Source organism: Ciconia boyciana, chromosome 4 (genome assembly GCF_034638445.1).
Source record: "Ciconia boyciana chromosome 4, ASM3463844v1, whole genome shotgun sequence".
Taxonomy (NCBI): domain Eukaryota; kingdom Metazoa; phylum Chordata; class Aves; order Ciconiiformes; family Ciconiidae; genus Ciconia; species Ciconia boyciana.
Genome location: NC_132937.1, coordinates 51,933,125 through 51,954,041, shown reverse-complemented (window position 1 = coordinate 51,954,041; position 20,917 = coordinate 51,933,125). Strand labels below are relative to the sequence as shown.

The window sequence follows — 20,917 nt, the reverse complement described above, 5'->3', positions numbered from 1 at the left end:
GTATCTGAACTTTGCTATTACAAGGGACTGGAACTGTTGAGAAGAAATGGGAGACAGTATTCTCAAACACGCTGAAACCAGTTTGACTAAACTGCACTCATTGGTTGATCACCTGGCTATAATAGGGTAACCTTCTTGGGAAACACAGAGTTTCTATTGAAAAACCTGTGTTTTGAGATGCAGATATCTTGTTCTCCAAGTATAGTGGTTAGCTGGAATAACATATTTTTTATTAAGCCCTGAAACTTCTTTCTGAAATACCTCACACAGTATCACATGTAGCTGTACCTAGGACATGCACAAGATTAAGATGATTTTTGGCCTTTGTTGATTATTTCGTTGAAGGTGCTTTGTATTTAAGATTCCAAGGAAAATTGGAATTATTTTATTTGGAATTTGGAATTATAATTACAATTGTTTTGTAAAAAAAGATACTGTGCAAATTTAAACATAAAATATATTTTATCATTTAAGCAAATTAATAGTTTATGTGACTTGTTTAATATGTATGTCAGATTTCTGTTATGTTCGGATATCTCATCTGTAGATGTTAGTGTTGCCATTTCACTATGGCATCAGAAATATTTTCTTTAACTCTGGAAGTAGTGAGCTATATGACAAAACACTGTCCTAAAATGTAACTGAAGACCTAAGGTGTAAATATGCTGATATTTGGGCAAATATGTGAACAGAAGTCTGAGAGGAGGTTGATTAATTACTGATTATAAATAAGTTAGTAAAATCGCAGCAGGGATAACAGGTATAGTGAATCCTGATTTTAAGAAAGGCTGTATTCATACCTGTTACAAGTTTCTGTTCAGACTTCAGACCTAAGGATTAACTGGAAGTGTGTGTAGTGCACACAATCAGATATTAACAGTCTGACAATCTGAGTTAAGTTATGTTACAGCTATGACAGTGAATACAACTCATCTGTGGCTTTGGGCACATGAATGGATTAATCTGTGGCAATTCAAGATGATGCGAATTAAAAAGCTGGAAAATGTAACACATATCTGAAAATCAAATTAGCCTCCAATCCAACAATAGAAAAATGTATACCTGCATAAACTGGGGCTAAATTTGCCAGACCGTCATTGTGTGTGCTTCTTTCCCTCTCCCATTTTCAAATGCACAGTTTGTTTATCTAAAACAGCTGCCTCCATGCAATTTGCTTGAGATTTATGCCTCAGGCATCGTCTCTCTGTTTGTGAATCCGTCACACAGACATATTGATGCCCTAGTTGATGGTAACAGTTGATTTTTCACCTGTAATGCATTTGTCTGTAAGAATCTCTTCAGGGAAAACTGGAACTAGAACCTAGAACTTGTTTTAAATAAGGACAAAATGAATGTGTATTAAATGAGGTGCTATAAATACTTGCACTTGTAATTCAAGTGGATACTGTCCAAATAGATACGTAGTTTCCATGCTAAAATCTCTTTTGACATAACTGCAAAAGTTAAAAGGAGAACAGGTCACAGAAGCTATTTCTAGCAGCCAGTTTTCAATAAGATTATGAATTGACAACTTCAGAGGGCTATTTCTGACCAGAGGGTTTCCCTCTTTGCACTGAAAACTTAAAGCAGGACAGAGGACTTGCAACATCTGAGAGAGCCAGTGTTCTTGAGCTTGTACCACTATCAACTACTGTGGTCTGGAATCTAGACCTTTATTTCAAAAGCTTTTAGTTTTGTGTTTGCAAAAATAACTAAAGAAGTGTGAATTGAGCATAAACAATGCAGCAATGTCAGCATCAGTCTGAAGACAAGCCTAAGCCATAACTCTGAGAAAACTACATGATCTGTTTATTTAGGACTACTTTATGATCTTAAGCTGCAAACTAGAGATAATAACTTAAATATCAGTTTTGTTAACTGCTTCACTTTTGTTCACTGCATGCAAGAAAGACAAGTATGGACATTTCAAGAAGGTTTCTTATGAGTGACATTCATGTAACATAATTTGGGAGAGTACAAGACTGCTTTTCATAAACTCGTTTTCAAATGTAGCATAGCTAGGAAAAACACTGAAGTTTTAAGAAAATTTCATATGTGCCATTTCCCATGACAAGCTGTGTGAAAGGGAGGACCTTAGTTCACATCAGAAAGACAGCTAGGATTGTTGAAGAAGAATTACATATGTAAAAGTTCCGGTAGGTATGTGCTTACCTACAACTGAGGTTATTTAAAAATTTAAATACAGAAAGCTTTCAGTATGGGGAGAGAAGTTAGGTTCTTAGGCATGGTACACCTCTGTCTTATGTGTACTTATCCCTTCTTGTGTTATCTTGTTTGCTGAGCAATAACACCTGAACAGTTATTGCAATATACGGTATTTGACATTACTGCAAAATTTTAAAACAAATGTTATGTTACAAATGTGAAAACAGAGGTAAAGTACTTGAAAAAGGAAAAGAATAGAAGTTAGAGATTACAAAAATAAAAGCAGAATAAATCATAAAGTGCAGTCAGAAGATACTTGGGGAAATGTGACAATATGCAATAAAATTGTTAAGAGGCAGGTAACCAGGTTATAATTGCATTTGAAATCTAATGTGCAGTCAGAGTCTGAAATGTTAGAACCATAAGAATTAGACTTACTGAAGTAACGAGTTTTCCCTTTTCTTACTTTGGAGGTTTTATTTTTCTGTTTAGAGGTTGCAGACCTCAGTTTCATTGTATTGTGTCTGCACTCAGTTTTACATGTAGGACAGATATGGGACAATGCCTACCATTTAAGAAGACATTAAATAAAAGAAAAGAAATAGAAATGTAGACACTTGGTGGGGGGTCACAAATCACATCCACTAAAATCACTAGCAAATTCCCCATGGATTTCAAGAAGGACAGGATTTCACTCTCAATTTGGATGAAGTGTGCTGATGTACTGCACTGCTGTTACGTATTGCACAGGGAAAAACATGGTTTACATGAGAATGGGGTATAAGTATATTCTTTGTCTTATAAGTCAGCAAGGAAAGGGTTTGCTCATTTGGACCATATGCACAAGGACTAAGCTGGAGTCCATGTGAGCCATTGCATTCCTGTTGACTGGGATCACTAGGGAACAGTAGAAGGTGATACATTGCTGTAAATCGTCCTGGTCTCCAGCTGTGTCCTTCTAATTCATTCGAGTCTGGCTTTGGAGACAGAGCTGCTTTTGGAAGCTGAAGACACTAGCTGTTTTAATCCATAAACTCCCTGGAATCTTCTTTCTTAGTTTTTAATAAAAGTTGGTCATTTTGGTAAGGGATTCTCAGTTGTTTTTTTGATATGTTAGCATACCACATGAGCTAAGGCTCCTAAGATAGCCCTGTGGTCACAGGTCAGTGACTCCACCTCAGAGCTACCAGGCACAACTGAGAGATGGTAGTCCCTCCGGCAGGCTGTGTGGGCAGCTGGGCTGCCAGGCAGGAGAAGGGGCTTGCCTCTGCAGCGGGCTCCCCAGAAACATACTGAAAATCCAGTCCAACATAGCAAGCAGGTCTTACTGACAAGAATTTAGGTGTTTTAGAGAAAAGTTTATCATAAGGCCCGCCTATATTTCTGACAGTTTTCCCCACAAATGCTTCAGACTGTATCACGGCTCCCTTACCTACGACAGAGCCTGTTTTATTGCATCATCGAGATGTGTCGAGTTGAACTCTGTACAACTCGCAATCAGTGAGTCAGGATACTTGCCTCTAAGCTTTGGAGTGTCTTGGGTCATTTGTATGGGGAATTTATTTTAGGTAACTCTTAGAGATTTTCTGAATTTATGTTAGTCAAAGTTTTAATTTTGTTCTAAGGTGGGTGGAGTCCAATTTCTGGTCTCCAAGACATCTGGTTTTAGAGGCTGGCAGACCTTTAAAATAGAGCCCACAAAATAAAATTCCCTAAACCACTACTAAGATAGATCTCAAAGGAAGTGGACTTCTTGACACATACTTAATATATGACTGTTTGCTGTAATATAAAGATGTAATTTGTATTCTTGAGGAAAGACCTCTGTAATTACTGAGTGAGTTCCCCACTTATGACTCATTGGTCATGTAAGCATGCAAGCAGATGCTCAGTAAACTTTTAGGCCACATTAGTTTCTAGAAATTGTCTTGTATATATTCTGCCACATCTCATTTTCATTTCAAGTACACATAATAAGGGAGATCTATCTAACTGTTAAGTTTCACCCAGTGAATAAAACTTTATGTAGCATGCCAGCTATTTGGGGAAATTGTGTTATTTGTGAAAGTATTGTAATTCCTCTGAATCTGTGCTGCTTTCTTATTTTGAAGCTACTTTGACAGCTGACACTTATTCCTGTTACTAAACTCCTAGTAGTGACTTCTCAGCTTATGTAACTAAGAACATGAATGAAGAAGTGGTAAATACCACCCAATTTCTATATTTGCAAGATCTTGAGATTCCATGGCTCTTTTGTCCCCACCCCCACTCCAACACCCCCCCAAACATACAGTTATGTTTAGGGGGTGACTTTTTTTAATTTAGAAGTGTAGTTTGTTGGCCACTTCTCATTAGTGTACATATTTACTGTTATTTTTCATTGTAAGGCTTGTGATCTTAGAGAGGGAAATAGTCTGCTAACTGCTCGATGTTCCTATGAATACAAGATTGGTCTCCATTTGCACTTATATTTTCTAGGGTTTTCTTCTGGCTTAGTTTTAGGTGTCCTAAAGAACAAAACTGTCCCTTGGGGGCATTTGCCAAGTCTAGTAGATCATACTGCCAGGAAGTTTCTCCTGCTATTAATTTTAAATTTCCTCCTTCTTGATTTTATTCCATTACCCTGAGTTTATACTTCCTGTACTTTCCAAATAATTCCTTCCTCTTCTGTGTGTTTATACTCTGCACATACTTGCAGTAATTGTCTCAGCCCAGTTATTATTTCATTATCATAGTCATGCTTACCTCTTTTAACCTTTCCTTGTATCAGTTGAATCAGGTCCTTTATTGGTCCATTTCTTTACTCTGTTATCTCAAATTTGACGAGATCCTTCTGATAATTAGATTCCCAGTATTTTTTACTTTGTATGGCTGTATTTTTAAATACCTATGATTCACAGAACACACAGTCAGTTTAAGACAAAAGTTATCAGCCACTGTTGAAAAAACTATTTACTACTTGCTAATTTTTACTCCAAGTTGTTTACCATTGGAGTATTTACAGTCATGCACAATGTCTAAGGCATGTTTAAGCATTGGATAAACGTATACATTTACCAGTGAACGTTGCCAAATTCAGATGTGCCTGTATGCAGAAAGTATTACCTTGATGACCTGTACCATAAGGTCATACGTAGACTGCCTCTTGTATCTATGAAAGAAGTGTCTTAATTTATTATGCTTTTGACTTGCAAAGTTCCCATTATTAAACACTTCTGATTTTTTGGTAGGCGGCTTTTGGCCAGATATTATGACGTATGCATTATAGTGCATTGTATCCTAACACCCCCCTCCCCCAAACGTGAATTATTAGTTCGCCTTCCAGTATGCGTAATCTCTGTGAACAATTGTGATCAAGTCTTGGTTTTGCTCCAAGCCAGAGTGGTATGGCATGTGAAAACAAAGGTTCTGCATCATTCATTTGCTCTTAATACTTAGTACATTAGGGCCTATGCCTGGTCAGTTTAATCCTGCTATTGTGGCATTTACTGTGGTTCATAGCCACTGTGTGAACAGCAAATATATTTTGAAACAATCTGATGCATGCTGCATCCAGAAAGAAAGCAAGCTTACCAAAAAGTACTGCAACTTAAGCAGGTACTACCTATCTGAGGAGGGATCTGCCTGCTGAAAATACCACATAGAAATTCATAGCTTTGTTAGAACAGCACATACCAACACACAGGTATTACGGTGATGGGCATTCTGGAAAACCCTAAGATAGGTGGGTAGGTTGCTTAAACGCAATGTGTATGTTTCACAAGGCATTCTTTTGGTTTTGTTTTGTAGCCTAACAGCAGTGGTCAAGTAGTAGGGAAAGTGCCTGGCCATTTTACTCCAGTTTTGGCACCCTCTCCCCATCACAGTGCGGTGCGACCTGTGACCCTGACCATGACAGATACTAAACCCATCACTACATCCACTGAAGGTGAGACATCTTCACCTACAGCAACCAGTAAGTATTTCTTTAGGAAACAAAAAATGTCCATCGAAGATTCGATATGATTTCAAATTGAGGCCAGAAAAAGGCGCCTTTTCCTACTATTTGACCAAGTGGATGCTCATCATTTTACATGGAGAGCAAATGTGATCTGATTGCAAAGCTTTTCCTCCCCAAATTTCAACCAATGCATCATGTTACATGAACCAAAGTTTGTGACATGGCAACCAAAATGAAAGGGAAAAGCCTGCATATTTGACCACTATTCAAGAAAATGAAAACGTGGTTGTTCATCTAAGGTGGACATTGTTAAGACATTGAGAAGCACACCCAGACAGCAAGGTTTTACAATGACCCGCAGATGGAATTCCAAACAGAGATTGGATAATTTGCTCCTCAATGAGCTTTCCTACAGAAATCAAGCCTTGTTACAACGCATACTGAATCCGAGCTATGACAGTTGCATGTTGATATAGGTTGTGTCGTTTTTAGCAAAAACAACTGATGTGGCAAAAGAAAATTTTAATTCCTTGTCATTGCTGCAATGGATGGTAGAGCCACTATTCCTTTTTAAAAAAAAAACCCAAACCCTAACTTTAACGTTTCGAGTTCTCTATTACTCTATAGGACCGTATTATTTATCCTATTGTCTTCAATGGAATTGCAGTTTTGGAAATAAGAGCAAAGGTGTTACCATGTATAGGGTAATTTCTTCTCTTCCAAATACTCATCTTATGCTCAGTGATGCAGAATGTTTCTTTTTAACTACTTTCTGTGTTTCTGTTGTCTTGGAACTTTTATTTGGACTTGAGATGGCCAGTGTTACAAGTATTTACCAGAGTGGTGAATATTTTTAGGAGACACTTCCAAACGTACACTTTGGAAGAAAACTTACCAGTCTTTAAAAATATTGATCTCTTTAAGGTCTGTTACATTCAAATGACTTGCTTTAGACCTGTTTAGTATTTGAACTGTGAATCCAGTCCCTAACTTTTGGTCTGTCGTTAATGGAGACCATAAACTGTATGTTTCTTAGGTGTTATACTACTTTAAATATTTTCATTAGAATGTGAAGCAGAGATGAGACTCAAATGCATAGGAGTGGCCAAGATGTAAAGGAGGAAAACTGGTTATGCCTTTATTATAAAAAGATAGTAGTAACTTTTGGACAAACTATTGTTTAAGTATAAACAAATAATTATATGCATAGATTTATGGAAGTCTTTTAGCTGTTCTTTTAGTATAGCAGAAGTTTTGTTAAAAAGTGGTGGAGTATATCTGTATCCTTCCTGGTGGTTTGTGGTACAGTTCTTGAACCTTTTAAGAAGAGTTAGTTTTAGAAGCAAACAAGAAGCTCTTGGTCTAAACTTTTGGTCCAGAATAGAAAACTGAGTTCATGTATAGTTTCAAGTATTCATGGTTTCATCCTGCTTCCTGTTTGACGTGGTCGTGCCTGGCCTAAATAGCTGTCTCAGATGAGGTCAGGGTTGCTAATAGAAATGGCAAAAAGAACAAATACAATGTTAGAACTACACTGGGATTTTTTCTGGTAATCTGACCATATTACTCATCATTACAGGAAAGCAAACCTAATCTGTTTGTAGTCCTACTGCTAGGGGAAAAATTTGGACTATATTTTTGAATTAAGTTGGCACCCAGTTTCTCATGCAATTCATTGGAACTTGAGTACCTGGTTCCCTGTGAACCTTAGAACATCTTGGTTTAGATATTTGAAAAAAGGCCTCCTCATGCTTCCACAGCAGTGTGCAAGTAATTTCTTGCCTAAAGACCCAATGTCTGTCACTACAGCAAGTAAATAATAATAAAAAACCCCCTATGTACAGATTTGATTTGAATGTGCCAGTTCTGCATATGAGATAGCATATAAATGCTACATGTTCAGAGTGTTATGATTATCAGAGCAGTGCAGTAGTCTATCTGCTTGGTAAAGCCTTTTGAAACTGGATTGGTAACTGTGAGAGCAAAAAACTGAAGGAACATAGCTTGTTGATGAAGAAAATAGCAAAAAATGAGGGATCATGTCCTGCTGATATATAAATTATATATGAATACATATAAGCTGTATTATCAGTCATAATAGACCTGCAACACAGAGTGCTAATGTTAACTTAATGGGAAAATGAAGACTAAATATATTTTAAGGCATGGGTTTACTTTTATTTGCAATAACTGATTGATTTGTTCAAAATATATATAGAAAGATATATATGAAAAACATATACTTGGCCAACAAATTATCATTATTATTCAGTCTGATGACAATAAAACGGCAAATGATTAGCACTGCTTTTCATTCTGAAGTGCAATAGCAGAATTGTTTTGAATGAGAAAGAACAGCAGGCTTTGATAATATTTGGGGAACCCTGTGGCCTCCACCATAATTTCCTTCTAATAACTGATTAATTTTTATGACAGTCTTTCAGTAAAGCCTGTTTACTGTATAAAGCCTTTTTTAAAAAAAATCTAATGGATTTAATTTGCTTCTATTTGCTGTGTGACTTTAATACTAACAGGCCAATTCAGTAAGTACTCCCATCTAGCTCCTCAATGGCATCCTTGTGTATGTCTGTTCCATTTTAGTAATTTTGCTTTCTCTGCCAGCAAGTTTCCAGGTTGTGATGCTGCAAGTTGCAGTGTGGAAATCTCCACACTGGGAATTGGAGTAAGACCACCTACCTCATTTCATAAGTGCCACCAAAAGCCATGAGAGGGTAATGGCTTTTAGGGATTACTGACAGAGACCAGACAGGAATGTGACCTACAGGTGAAGGATGCATATGCTGTAACTAATCCCAGCATCACCTACCATTCCCTTTCCCCTCAGAAATGGATTACTTTAATCTTCTGTAGCAGACAGCAAGAGACTTTCTTAAACTGTCCCCCTGGGAAAATGTTGTTTCCTGATGCTTAGGGGAGTTGAATATTTAATATTATATTGCACAGTAAAAATTAGCTCCCTTGTCATGAAAATATTAAGCAGATTACATCCTGTTTCCAAAGGCCTGTAAAGATTCATTTCATGCCACATAAGTAAACTGAACTTTTGATTCCAATTTTTGTTGTTCTTTTATAGTTTTGTGATGGGCCTTCACAGCAGTAAAAATAATACGTGTGCACTAATATTTTCTCTAAACATTGTAATCTCAGTCATTTCCCTGGTGCCTTAGATTGGTGTAATGGAAATGAGAATCAGGCTTGTGAATCCTTCAAATACATACCTTATTTAATCAGTAAAAAAAAAAAAAAATATATTAATCAGAGGAACTTTTATTCAACAAGAGACATCATTATGATTTACACATGCAGCTTCCATTGAAGTTTATAGGAATTTACACGTGTCTTTCCAAATTTGGTCCAATTTTTATTTTGCATTCTATTAAAGTTTAAATAAAGGAGAAACACAGACACATCCTATATATTGCAAAATCATAACTCTGGATCTCTCATATTTGTACTGTACCTGCACAGGGTAATAGTTATGATAGGTTGGTATTTTTATCAATCTGTTTTGTTCTTCCTTAATCAGCCTACACAGCCTCAGGCACATCCCAAGCCAATCGATATGTGGGACTAAGCCCAAGAGACCCATCCTTCCTACACCAGCAACAGGTGGGCAAGTTTCACATAGGTGTAATGATATAGAGAAGCTTTTGCGATATTACCTTCCTACGTGCTGCCACTGTTATCTTGGATTAGACTGGGATCCTAAGGGTTTCAGTATTTGTCATCTGAAGGTGAAGTTTATTCAAAACAAAACCGAACCCTTTAAGAAACATCAGTTTAGCATATGCTTTATTTCTTAGATTTGTGCCATCTTAAGGAACTTCTAATGATATTTCTTTCAATAATGTTATTTTTCAAGAGCTCATACATGTAATATTTAATAGGATTTTAGGAAAGAGAATGAGGTATATAAGGAAAATAGTCATTTCAAAATCAGTTTAAAAAATAAGCAAAATTTCCAAAGCAAAAAATCCAATTTATTATTTTCAGCCTATTTTGTTTTTTTGTCCCCAGATGTTTCAGCTTACATTTCTTCATTTTAGTTCTGGAAGATGAGTTATAAAACCAAATTCTCCATGCAACATATCATCATTTCTAGTTTAATAGGTTTAAAGTGGTCTGCTGATTTCAAACGTGATAAAGTCACGTTTTTGTTCTAGTTTCTTACATCATTTATGTTTCAAGTAGCATTTTAAATTTCACATCTCATTAATGCTGTAAATTTAATGCAAATGAAGTGTTTACCCAAACTGTGAAAATATACAGCTGAGATTAATGATGGCTTACAAACAAATTAGCTGCAGTCAGTAGCAAGGCCATGCATATACAGAAATGCTACATTGCTAGTAGCAACAATAAATTCAGACCCTTTAGAACTTTAACATATTTTATGATGTGTGTTTGTGTTGCTCCTATATCTTAACAGTAGAGGACTTTGAAATTAACAGCCTGTAAAATGTTATAAGGAAAAAAGCTGAATGTGGCAGTAAGAAAAGGGCTATTACATAGTCCTTGGTATTTATTGTACTGTATTTTTTTTCTCAGGCTTGGGTTCCTGTCAACAGTTGGTACACATGCCTGTTTCATTTTTCAGTAAAACCTACCTGTACTGTGTTTACTGAGATATAGCTGAAGTGTGCTTCATCTGGAACTCCCTATCCCTACCCAGTCCCAGGGCAAGGTGGCAGTATGTCCGTTTTAAAGGTCACCACATGCAGAGTTCAGAGAAAATCATAAAGATGATTGTTTATTCAAGATAGTTGATGCTTTGCCAACTTTTTTTTAACCAGTGAGACCTAACTGGAAACATCTGTACACTTTTATGAAAATACCAAATGACAATTAGTGGTTTTGCCAACCATTCATTTTTCAGTAAATTTTCTGGTGTATTGCCTTTTTTTTAACCTCTCAAAGATTGTTGTATTATGAAATGTGTTATAATTACTATAACATGGTTCTTTTAAAAAGATATGCAGTATATGTCGATTGTATTTTAAAACACACACATCTCTTTTTAAACACAGTGCATGTAATTTCTGGATTTCTTTTCATGTGAAGTTTTACATAGTATCTGTTGAAAAGTCTCTGACATCCAGTTAATTTGGGGATGTGCAATAATTTTTTTTTTCCACTACAAGTTTTTAGACACATTTTTTTCTGAAAATTTGTTACTGCTTAAGCCCACTCTACCTTCTTCCAAGTTCATTGAAAGAGTTACAGACTTCTTGTCACATGCCAGAAGGTAGTAGCAGCATGCTTAATTTTCTCTTTGCTGAGTTTATGACATGTAAATCATATACTGCTTTTTTCGTGTATCTTCTATATATTTTTGGCTTTGTGTAGATGGAAATAAATTTGGAGATTTCAGCAGTGTCACAGGAACATAAAAGTAAGAGGGATCTCAAGGGTCATCACAGTCTTTGGTGTTTACATGCACTGTGTCTTATACTCCCTTTCATGGTAAAACATGTGGCCAGATGGCTTAGGGGGAAGTGGAAAATAAATTAGGTCTCACATACACTTCATAAACAGAAAAATTCTTCAATGCCACTGTGTGAAACCGGTGTTGTCCCTTCTAAAGTATATTGCTTCACAGTCTCATTATATTAATTCAAGAGCATCAATTGGTGACCAGTGAGCCATATAGTAAATTTGAAAATTGTGTCGTGGTTTAATCTTTTCTGTGAATTCTCTATTCTTTTCTAACTTATGCAATAGATATATGTGTATGCTTGCCTGAATGTGTTTGGGGGCGGGGGCGTGTGTGCATGCTTGCACATAGAAATATGTACAAAAATAGGGAATAGTATATACTGCTGAAACCATTTGAAAGCACAGAATACTTTAAAAACAAAGATTTTTCAGATGGATAAATATGAATATATAAGTGCATATATGTAAGTTGCTACTGAATTAGTTACCTTCACTGACTTAAATATTAAAGGCATCCCTGAGATGGCAGTGCCATGTATGTTTATTACCCAGAAAGTGAGGTAGAGCACTGAGATTGTCTAAACTTTAATAGAGCAAAGGTTATCCTTTCGTAAGGCAGAAATGAGATTGATTTACTATGTCCTTTCATTACTTTACAACAATTTAAAAGAGACCACTCTTCTTGTGGCAGATTTTAAATACATTTAGTTTAAAGTAGCCCATGATGAATGAAAAGAAAAATCAAGGGGTACGTGAAATAAAGGCAATCAATCATTTTGTATTAGTGGAGAGAAATTCTAAATTAGGAAGCCAATGGTTTTAGTTCCAGAGAAGTCTTTTAAATGATCACCATACCCTGTAATGCACATTGACCCTTCAAGAATAAATATTGTCACCGGTACATTTTTTACTTCATTGGAGGAGTCTTTATGAAGATTTATTCTCTCTGGTTATGAGGAATATTGGCATGTACTGCTGAGTACTTTTTGTTGTTGTTAAAAAGAACCATTATGTAGCCTGTTTAAATTACAGTAACCACAATAAATTTAAAAGTTGCACATGTATTCTGCAACATGCACTTACATGGAGTCTTTTGACAAAGTGATAGTTTGCTAGAACTTCCAGTAAACAATTTATAGCACAACCTACCTGGAATACTCACGTTTAGACAGGAAGCACTGAATACAACTTTCAAAGACAGTGCATAATAGCACCAATGGGAGCAGTTTATTTGCTTTTACTGATCTGGATACTGTGAAAAATATGCTGTTACATGCATTACTTAGCATGCTATGTTGATAGTTAGGAAGAGAAGTTTCTAATGAGGAATTATAACTATGCAGTCCACTTTCTGCTGCAGTTGCTGGTGGGTCTTCCTGTTACCTACCTTGAAATGCCAGGTGTTTCTATGCTGTGACATGAATAGTTACAAAACATATCTCTTGCTTCAGTGGCATCTAGAGAGTCACATGTATCTTATTTTTTTGTAAAAAAGTCATGTCAGCCCCCCCAGCTGTCTGTTACATATTGTTAATGACCACTTGGTTTGCTTTTCTTGATGCAGCATCAGCTTCTGAAAGTTGTTAAGTATTGATAACGTAACTGCAGATAACCTGATAACCTGATCAGATAATGTAACTGATAACCTGAATGAGAGAGTTTTTCTTAATTTTACTCTTGGTGGTTGGTGGAATTATTTTATGAAAAATCTAGTACTTGGTGCTCATCATCTGTGCTGAGAAGCATTTTAAATGAATTGCGCATAGAAGAAAAGTTGGATAATCTTCACGATTATATGGGAGCACCCTTCTTCCCCCTTATTTCTCTGATTTGCATCTACAGAAGATTTGTGTTTTCCAAGCCTAGACTAGAGGAAAAAGCAACAAATTGAGGAAACTCAGTCAAATTCAATCTTCTACAAGTGGACACTGTCCCTTGCCAGCTTCTAGTTGTGTCTCCATTCTTTTGGCTAAATAATTTTAATGGAGAAATCATTAGTTCAGGAACAAAGTCTTAATGATCAGAATTCTCATGGTTATGTGATGGCATTTCTGTACCCTCCTTGTGTTACTGTTCTCAACTTCATGAATTTATTATGTTCTTGAAATGATAGACACTTAGAGACAGGTTGATGTTGTTTCTGGCTACAAAGCTAGAATATTGCCAGAAATACTAGTCATGCACTTTACCAGTGTAAACAATATAAAAAGATAAATGGATGGATGGATGGATGGATGGATGGATAGATGGACATTTGTATTTATTGCAAATACAGATTATTCACAAATAATAAGATTTCTGTTGGAATGAATGAAGTAACTGACAGGTTTTCTTTCTTGGCCATTTATTTAATTTTAATGCACTTTGGAACCTTGTATGGGTGATTCTATTTTTAATTAGAAAATACAAATAAATGAGATAGCTATTGAGGTCTGTGAAGACAATGACCTCTAGAACTTTCCTGTCTGTTACAGTAAAATGTGCTAACTAATGCTGGCCCAGTTACTGAGGAGCTAGTGAACTCTTCTAGTCTTTGCACTGATTAATACAGTGGCATGGTTTTCACTAGAGCTTGGACTTTCTGTGTGTGGTGTGCTGTATGCATGATTTTCACATAGTTTTGACATTTATGAGTGAGACATTTGCCATGTACCTGGTAATAAGAAACACCTCATGTCTCTAAAATGCATTAACTTTTTATTTCCTACATTTGACTGCCCTGCCTCTAAGTTGTTCTTACCAGATGCATCCTTTAGTTACTGAATCACACAGTTCAAAATGAAGTTCTCTTCATACTATTCATCATGGAAATTGTAAACTTAAATGTGCACTGACCACAGAGTATCTGTTTGCAAAATGTTTTGGGTGGATGTTGCTTTTGCTTTCAGCAGAAGGCTGAAAGAAGAACACAAGTGGACTCAAACAGAACCTCTCAGTAACGCCAGGAAACAGGTTGTCAACACTTAAGCTGTTCTTATTGTGTCCCTTATCGTAATTGACAGTTTGACGTAAAACTGGGTCACATGACCACCAGGGAGGTATGTAAATGGATAAGAGGTCACCTTTCACATATGCTTGCTGGAAAGGAAACACATTTAAAGGAAGTTTCAGTCAAAACAATGGCGATATGCAAATGTTAAGTTTTATGGGCTTTTCTCAACTAACAGAAGCTATAGCACAGTCTCCTATTACACTTTTTGAAATACCTATCTACTTTCACTAGCAATCACAGAAGCTTGAAATGAATGTTGGTCTTAGACTCTTTAAATAGGAGAATACCAAATCTGCTTAAATATTAACCCGTAAAAATTATTCAGACTATGATTAAAGATTGAGCTGTTGACTACGGGTTTTTAATGTATGTAGGATGTGCATACTTCAAACTGCAGGATGGTTGTGCTTGGAAGGTGCCCAGTTTAAACTGAAAAAGGCAGCTACAGTGAAATCCAGCTCTTGGGTAGAACTTCACATCAGTACGTCTCACAGCGCTGGAAAGAACCAAAATCACCTTCCTGGCATTTTACAGAGGGCAGAACAGGAGCAGGGAGGTGGATGACTTTCAGGCAGGTGGAAGAGTTAGGAGAAGCACTTGGTCTACTGCTCTTCTTCTGCCTGGGCCTGTGGCCCCTTCCCATGGCACAGCTGAGGTGGGTGAGGGAGTTGCCCTGCCTCCCTGGGGAAGCACTTGCAGTGGGATTTGTGCTCTCTGCTACTTCATGAGTGTAGCCGTGAGGACGTATTGCAGGGATGAGAGACCGCTGCAGCTCAATGTGTCAGGAAATGGCTGGGCTGCCTGTGAGGTTTCCCCATCTGCTGCAAGGCTGGGCATCCTTTTCCTCTTCAGAATACAGACCCATGTTCTTTTTCTGTGTGGTTAGGTGAGAAATAATTAAAAAAATCATTGATAATGTTTCATGGATGGAAGGTGTTACTGAAGTGGGGTTCATGTGGCTTGCCTTGCTGAAAACGACAAAGCCATCGGACTGAAGAGCAGGCCTGTCCAACAGGCTTCTAGGAAAGACTTTTCACCATGTCACATGCCAAATCAGGTCATGTATTTTGCATTCATAGCATATTTTTGAGAAAGTTAGTAAAGTTTTTTAGCATTTAGTAAATGTCTCATGAGGACTATTTCTTAAGTCCCTGTACTGAGCAATTTGAGTTTTCTCAAGTAGCCCTCAAGTAGTTTCCTGCCTCTCCCTTTCACATGTCCTGCAGAGAAACTCTTTTAGGTGGCTTACTGTGGGTGAGAGTGAATGTGTCTTCTTGTCTCCAGCTAACACCGTGACATGATTTTAGAGGTCACTTAAGTTACTCTGAGGACTATAACTAGCCAGAAAGCTTTCAGCACAACTCCAGACAACATACAGCACTGAAAATACTGTACTAAATTGCCCTACATCCTTCCAAAGCTTGGTACTCGTGTCAGGTCTGTGCCCCCAGGCTTTCCCTACTGGGCTGTCTGGACATCCTCCAAGGGCAGTGTTCCCACTGCTGCTGTGAACAGACGTCTTCTTCTATCAAATGAAGCCAGGTCTTGTAGAGCTCTTTTAAGCTTCTCCAGCCTTTTTACCTGGAAAGCACTCAACACACATGAGGGATGCAGATGCAGACTTTGAAAGTGATATTTCTACACACTTTTGAAAGTATATTTCTAAATCTTAGGCATCCTGATCTCTAAGCAGGAGTGATCTGGGAGAGGAAATTTTATGTGAGGCAGAAAAAGACCATTTTCCCGGCAGGTTAGTTTTTAAAGACAACACGGCAGCTATGTGAACCTGCTGAGTAGTGTGGAGCAATAGTTTTTAACATTGGGACGGTGGTTTTCAGCACAGCTGATGCAGTCCTGGGCTTATCACAGAACCCATTGTCATAGAGACCTGCTGTTGTTCCAGGTGTCAGTACCGCAAGGATGGCACAGTTGGTGCAGTGAATAGCGCTACAGTTTACACTAACTATAAGTCTGGTGTAGCATGAATCTTCATATACATGTATGTGTATGTGTCTACAGCATATATATAAAATGCACATGTTCTATTATTACCATTACAGTATTTAGATATATATGTATTGAGGTATGTATGACTGTGTATAATATGAAGTATGTCATTACTAACATTTATGAAATATGCTTGAAAAGCTCTTTTTGGAGCTTTCTTAATGATAAATGTAACACATTAACTGTACATGTGGAAAGTTTTCATACAGGCTGTGGGAAGAATATAATGATTTAGTGCAGAAGCTGATTTACTAAAATGTAATGTATCAATCCCTTACTGTTTTCCCCAAATGGCAAATGCAATCAGGTTCTATAGCAAGCTAAGTGCTTGCCAGATTTTTGAGCTAGACCTAAGTGCATAAAATCATTTGGTGACACTAAGTTTGTGATTTTAGTATTTTTTATGGTTCTAATCAGGCAAAGGGCTTTTATTCGTAGATTTTATATTTTGTGAAAGAAGAAAAGAGGGGGGGTTTAACCTTTCAGTCTTGTGTTTCAGCTGGAAGTGAGTTTTTATAGCTAAGTTATAAAGCTTTAAGATATGCATCTGTAATGAAGATGATGACATTCTTAAGGATTATAGCAGAAATACATACACTGTACATTGAGTAACTGAGCTGACATATTTTACTATGTCTTCAATATTAAAATCGGGTTTACAATACTGTTTTATATACTGACTAAACCAAATATTTACTTACTCCTTTCTTTAAACATATTTAACGTATTATTCACAGTTACCTCTAGCAAACTTTTTGACTGCATGTTTCCTTTTCTGGTTAATTTCATGTGGTTTAGTCATGCTTTTAATGGCCTTTAGAAGGTCCCTTGGAGTTCTTTAGATAACAAACAAGAAACAATGCCTATGAAAACATCAGAGACTAACATTTCCATTTCTCAGACCTTAACAGCAGGAAGCTTGTGAGTCTAACAGCCAGACACGGTCAGGTTTGCAATATTGTCTTGTCCTCAGCATTTGTATTTTTCAGGAAAAGACTGCAATTAATTGTGCTCCTGTGAAACTAGTTTATTGTAGTTTGCTTGCTGTAGCCTGTGCTATCTAAAGACTGTGAATACGGATAGAGAAAACTAAAATGCATTGAATGCAGTTAAACTCAGCAACAACATTATCTTCAATTCAGAGTGCTGTATCATATATAATGGTACAGCTATTTATGTACAGCATGACTATACAGAGGTTAAAATGTATGTTTTCTTCACAAGCCAGATAAGTTCACTTTCTTAGACTTAAAAATAAGCAGTATATCTTTTCAATAAATCTGCTAACGCTGTAGGGCAGCTGTTAAATAAACAGAGCTATAGAGGGTTGCTTGAACAATCCGTGAAGGCAGAACTGATTATTTGAGGATCTGGGAAGAATTTGTTTCAGCTAACATTTAGTACATTCCTCACTATATTAAAATGCAATAAAGTATTTTAAATGCTATTATTCTGAGCCTAAAGAAAGATTAGATTATTTTATCACCTCTTGCTAAGTAATACCACTTTCAGTAACACTAGATTAATAAACTTCAATTACAAAATACCTTTACCCTTCTTAAATAGCAAGATAAGGACATAGTTTGTTTAATTTGGGCAAGTTTTCTATAAATTGCATGTCTTCTATGTTTCACGAAATGCATGCTACAAGGTATTGATTACATTTGACCTTTACTTAATACACATTATACAGAGCATTGCTTAGAGAAAACAGCATTTTTATTTCCTTTCTTAAAGTATCTCGCTATTGAATATTAACATTTCCTTTTATTCCAGCTCAGTTCGTAATCTAATAATGGCTAATTGTTATGTGCTAAACACTAGTTACTCTTTTATGCTTTATTAATAGAGGAGCGTATTAAAGTAGCATTATCTTAAGCAAATCTATAGGCATTTATTTCTCAGAATAAGTTATTTTTCTTTGTTTTATTTTTTAAAGTTACTTCTTGGGAAAGTAAGGCTTTTGCCATGTACAGTACTAGTTTGCATGTATTCATTTAAATACTAAAAACTGTAGTACTGCTCGATCCATATCTGACTGCTAGGTTTCAATTGACAGCTGAGAATTTGTGACTGGACCATGAATCAAAACGGCAGGCATTTATACCCCAGTGCCAGTGAGGATACATTGGGAATTACTTGGCAAAGGTAACATTTTAATTATTTCCACCCCTAACACCACCTCTAAAAAAGTTGCATTGAGCTACAGTATCTGTTTTAGCAGGACTCCAGAGGAATATGTGGCAGCGTTTGATCAAAACATGTGTGTAACATTTCTCCCGTACACATTCAGGTTATCTTTAGTGTAAGCTGAATTTAGAAACTACCTTAATTAAGCACCTGGAATGACAATGCTGTGCTGTCAAATGCGAAGGGTTTGTAAATTTAAGGGAATACTGATCTTAGGCTGTAAAAATGAAAATGTCGCTTGCAGAATTAAAGGTCATATTTTGGGGGGCTTAGTGGTTAACATAAAGAAAATAGTGCTGTTAGAGGTATAGATAAGTATAATAATAAATGTCTGAGGTGGTGGTGGTTTTGGACAATGAATAACCGTACCATTCGTAGAGACTTTTCTGACTAATTGGCTGGTGTAGATTCAGGTCACTAACATGTACATAAAGGTAAGATATAAACCATCTTATTTCTCAACTAAATAATAGAATAATTAGGAATGTTTTACACAGAAGAGAGTTTCTTTTTGTAGGAAAAAAAAGCAAACACAATAAAACCCGTTAACCCTTGGTACATTAACAAATTACTCATTATTATCTCTTGGTATATAATGAATTATGGTAACAGTAGAGGTGTGTGTGTCTGAATAGGTGTGTAAACAAATCAGCACAATTGTGATACACCAGTTTTTTCACCTCTTTCATGTGCAGGATCATCTGAAATGCTCAACATTTAATGGGGGTTGTATATGTAAAGCCTGCAGGTTGGGAGCCTGTCAGACAAAATATTAGCTACTCACTCTCAAAATAATTTTAAATACTTCTTGGACATTTGTGTGCACATGAAAGTATACGTACTTCTGAATAGTTTGTGTAAGTATGTGTGTGACTGTGGATATGTATTATGTACAAAATGCCTTTTGATGCACTGTATTGTACTATGGATTGCTAGAAGGTTTGGGGTTTTTGAGTGTCAACTCGGAAGGGTAATTATGGAATTTGAAAATTGGTGCCGCTTACAAATCTGAAGTTTAAATGCCTTGAATATTTTTTCTTTACTTTTCCTTTTTGCAATTTTTCTGAAATAATATTTAAAATCTGCAAGGATTGTGGTTGAAAAGCAAGGTGGTGTCATTTCTTGCCTTATAGATGAAATGGCACAATGGAAGATTAGCTAATGGATTCACCTCATCTCCTCAAGGGCTGTGATTCACATTATTAATCCCCATCATGCAGTAATTGCCACAGTTTTCAATGTACTGCCAAGAGCAAATCCAAACTTAGCTACTATAGCACAGACGGAGTGATTTATTCTCCCACTACAAAGGGTGTTGCTTTTTCAGGGCATTGACAGGCATTAGCAAATTATATCACAACTGCCTATCTAGGAATATCCTTGAATGGTTTTAATCAGTCATGACTCGAGCCCCCTTTAAAGCAATGTCAGTTTATACTGACTGAAGCACTGTCCCAGTGTTTGCTGAATTCTGTTTTTCAGTACCCGTCACACAAGACCCTTGGGCATAAATTATGAAACGCAAGGAAAGGGAGGAAAAAGATTTCTAGGTGATGACCAAGGAAACTTCGGTGATGAATACAAGCACGCTCCATGATCCACTCACCTTTACAGACAAAACTGCTTTGCAGGTCGCTCCCAGAGTGCTGCCTGCCGCTTTGACCCTACCAACGTACAAAAGTGTTGCCAGATGAGCTTGGGCACAAATTCTGCCACGGGCATCTCTTTACAGGCCTAGGCTATGCTTACTTGGCCTTGAATTTAGCACAGCTTTGGAGGACAAAGAAACAAACTGCTAGTTCTCCCTAGGTAGATGGCTTTTAGGGTTTGGGCTTTGGAATACAACATTCTTCAAATCCCATGTAGGTGAGGATCTAAGAAGAGAAATGATACCTGCACAGACTAAGGAGCAGTGAGCCCTTCTAACACTAAAAGAAAAAAAATATTGCAAAAGGAATTGTTGCTCATTGGCAAAGAAATATATTCTAGTCCAGACAGTCAAATTTCCCCCACAAAATGGTTTGATAAATGTTTGACTGTGTGATTTCCTCAAATCTGCAGTGCTCATTTTGATGGCACTTGATCTGACCTTTTACAGCAGGCCTTCATGGTTATTTTAAGTATACTGATTTTTCAGAAATATTGTTGACCTCAAGAAGGTAAAA

General features: G+C 36.7%; 1 protein-coding gene across 6 annotated transcripts in view; it reads left to right on the top strand.

Moving 5' to 3' along the window:
- The window catches only part of NFIB (nuclear factor I B), a 182,480-nt gene that overhangs the window by 146,236 nt on the left and 15,327 nt on the right, over positions 1–20,917 (top strand). Inside the window, exons 9-11 of one of the 6 annotated variants that reach the window (XM_072859930.1) lie at positions 5,956–6,094; positions 9,654–9,736; positions 18,622–18,710. The exons of 1 other annotated variant lie outside the window; for it this stretch is intronic. In XM_072859930.1, the coding sequence (XP_072716031.1) occupies positions 5,956–6,094; positions 9,654–9,736; positions 18,622–18,710 (311 nt within the window). Of the gene's footprint in view, positions 1–5,955; positions 6,122–9,653; positions 9,737–18,621; positions 18,711–20,917 lie in introns of all 6 variants that reach the window. 4 more of the 6 variants (XM_072859929.1, XM_072859934.1, XM_072859931.1 and 1 more) reach the window with 4 other exon arrangements.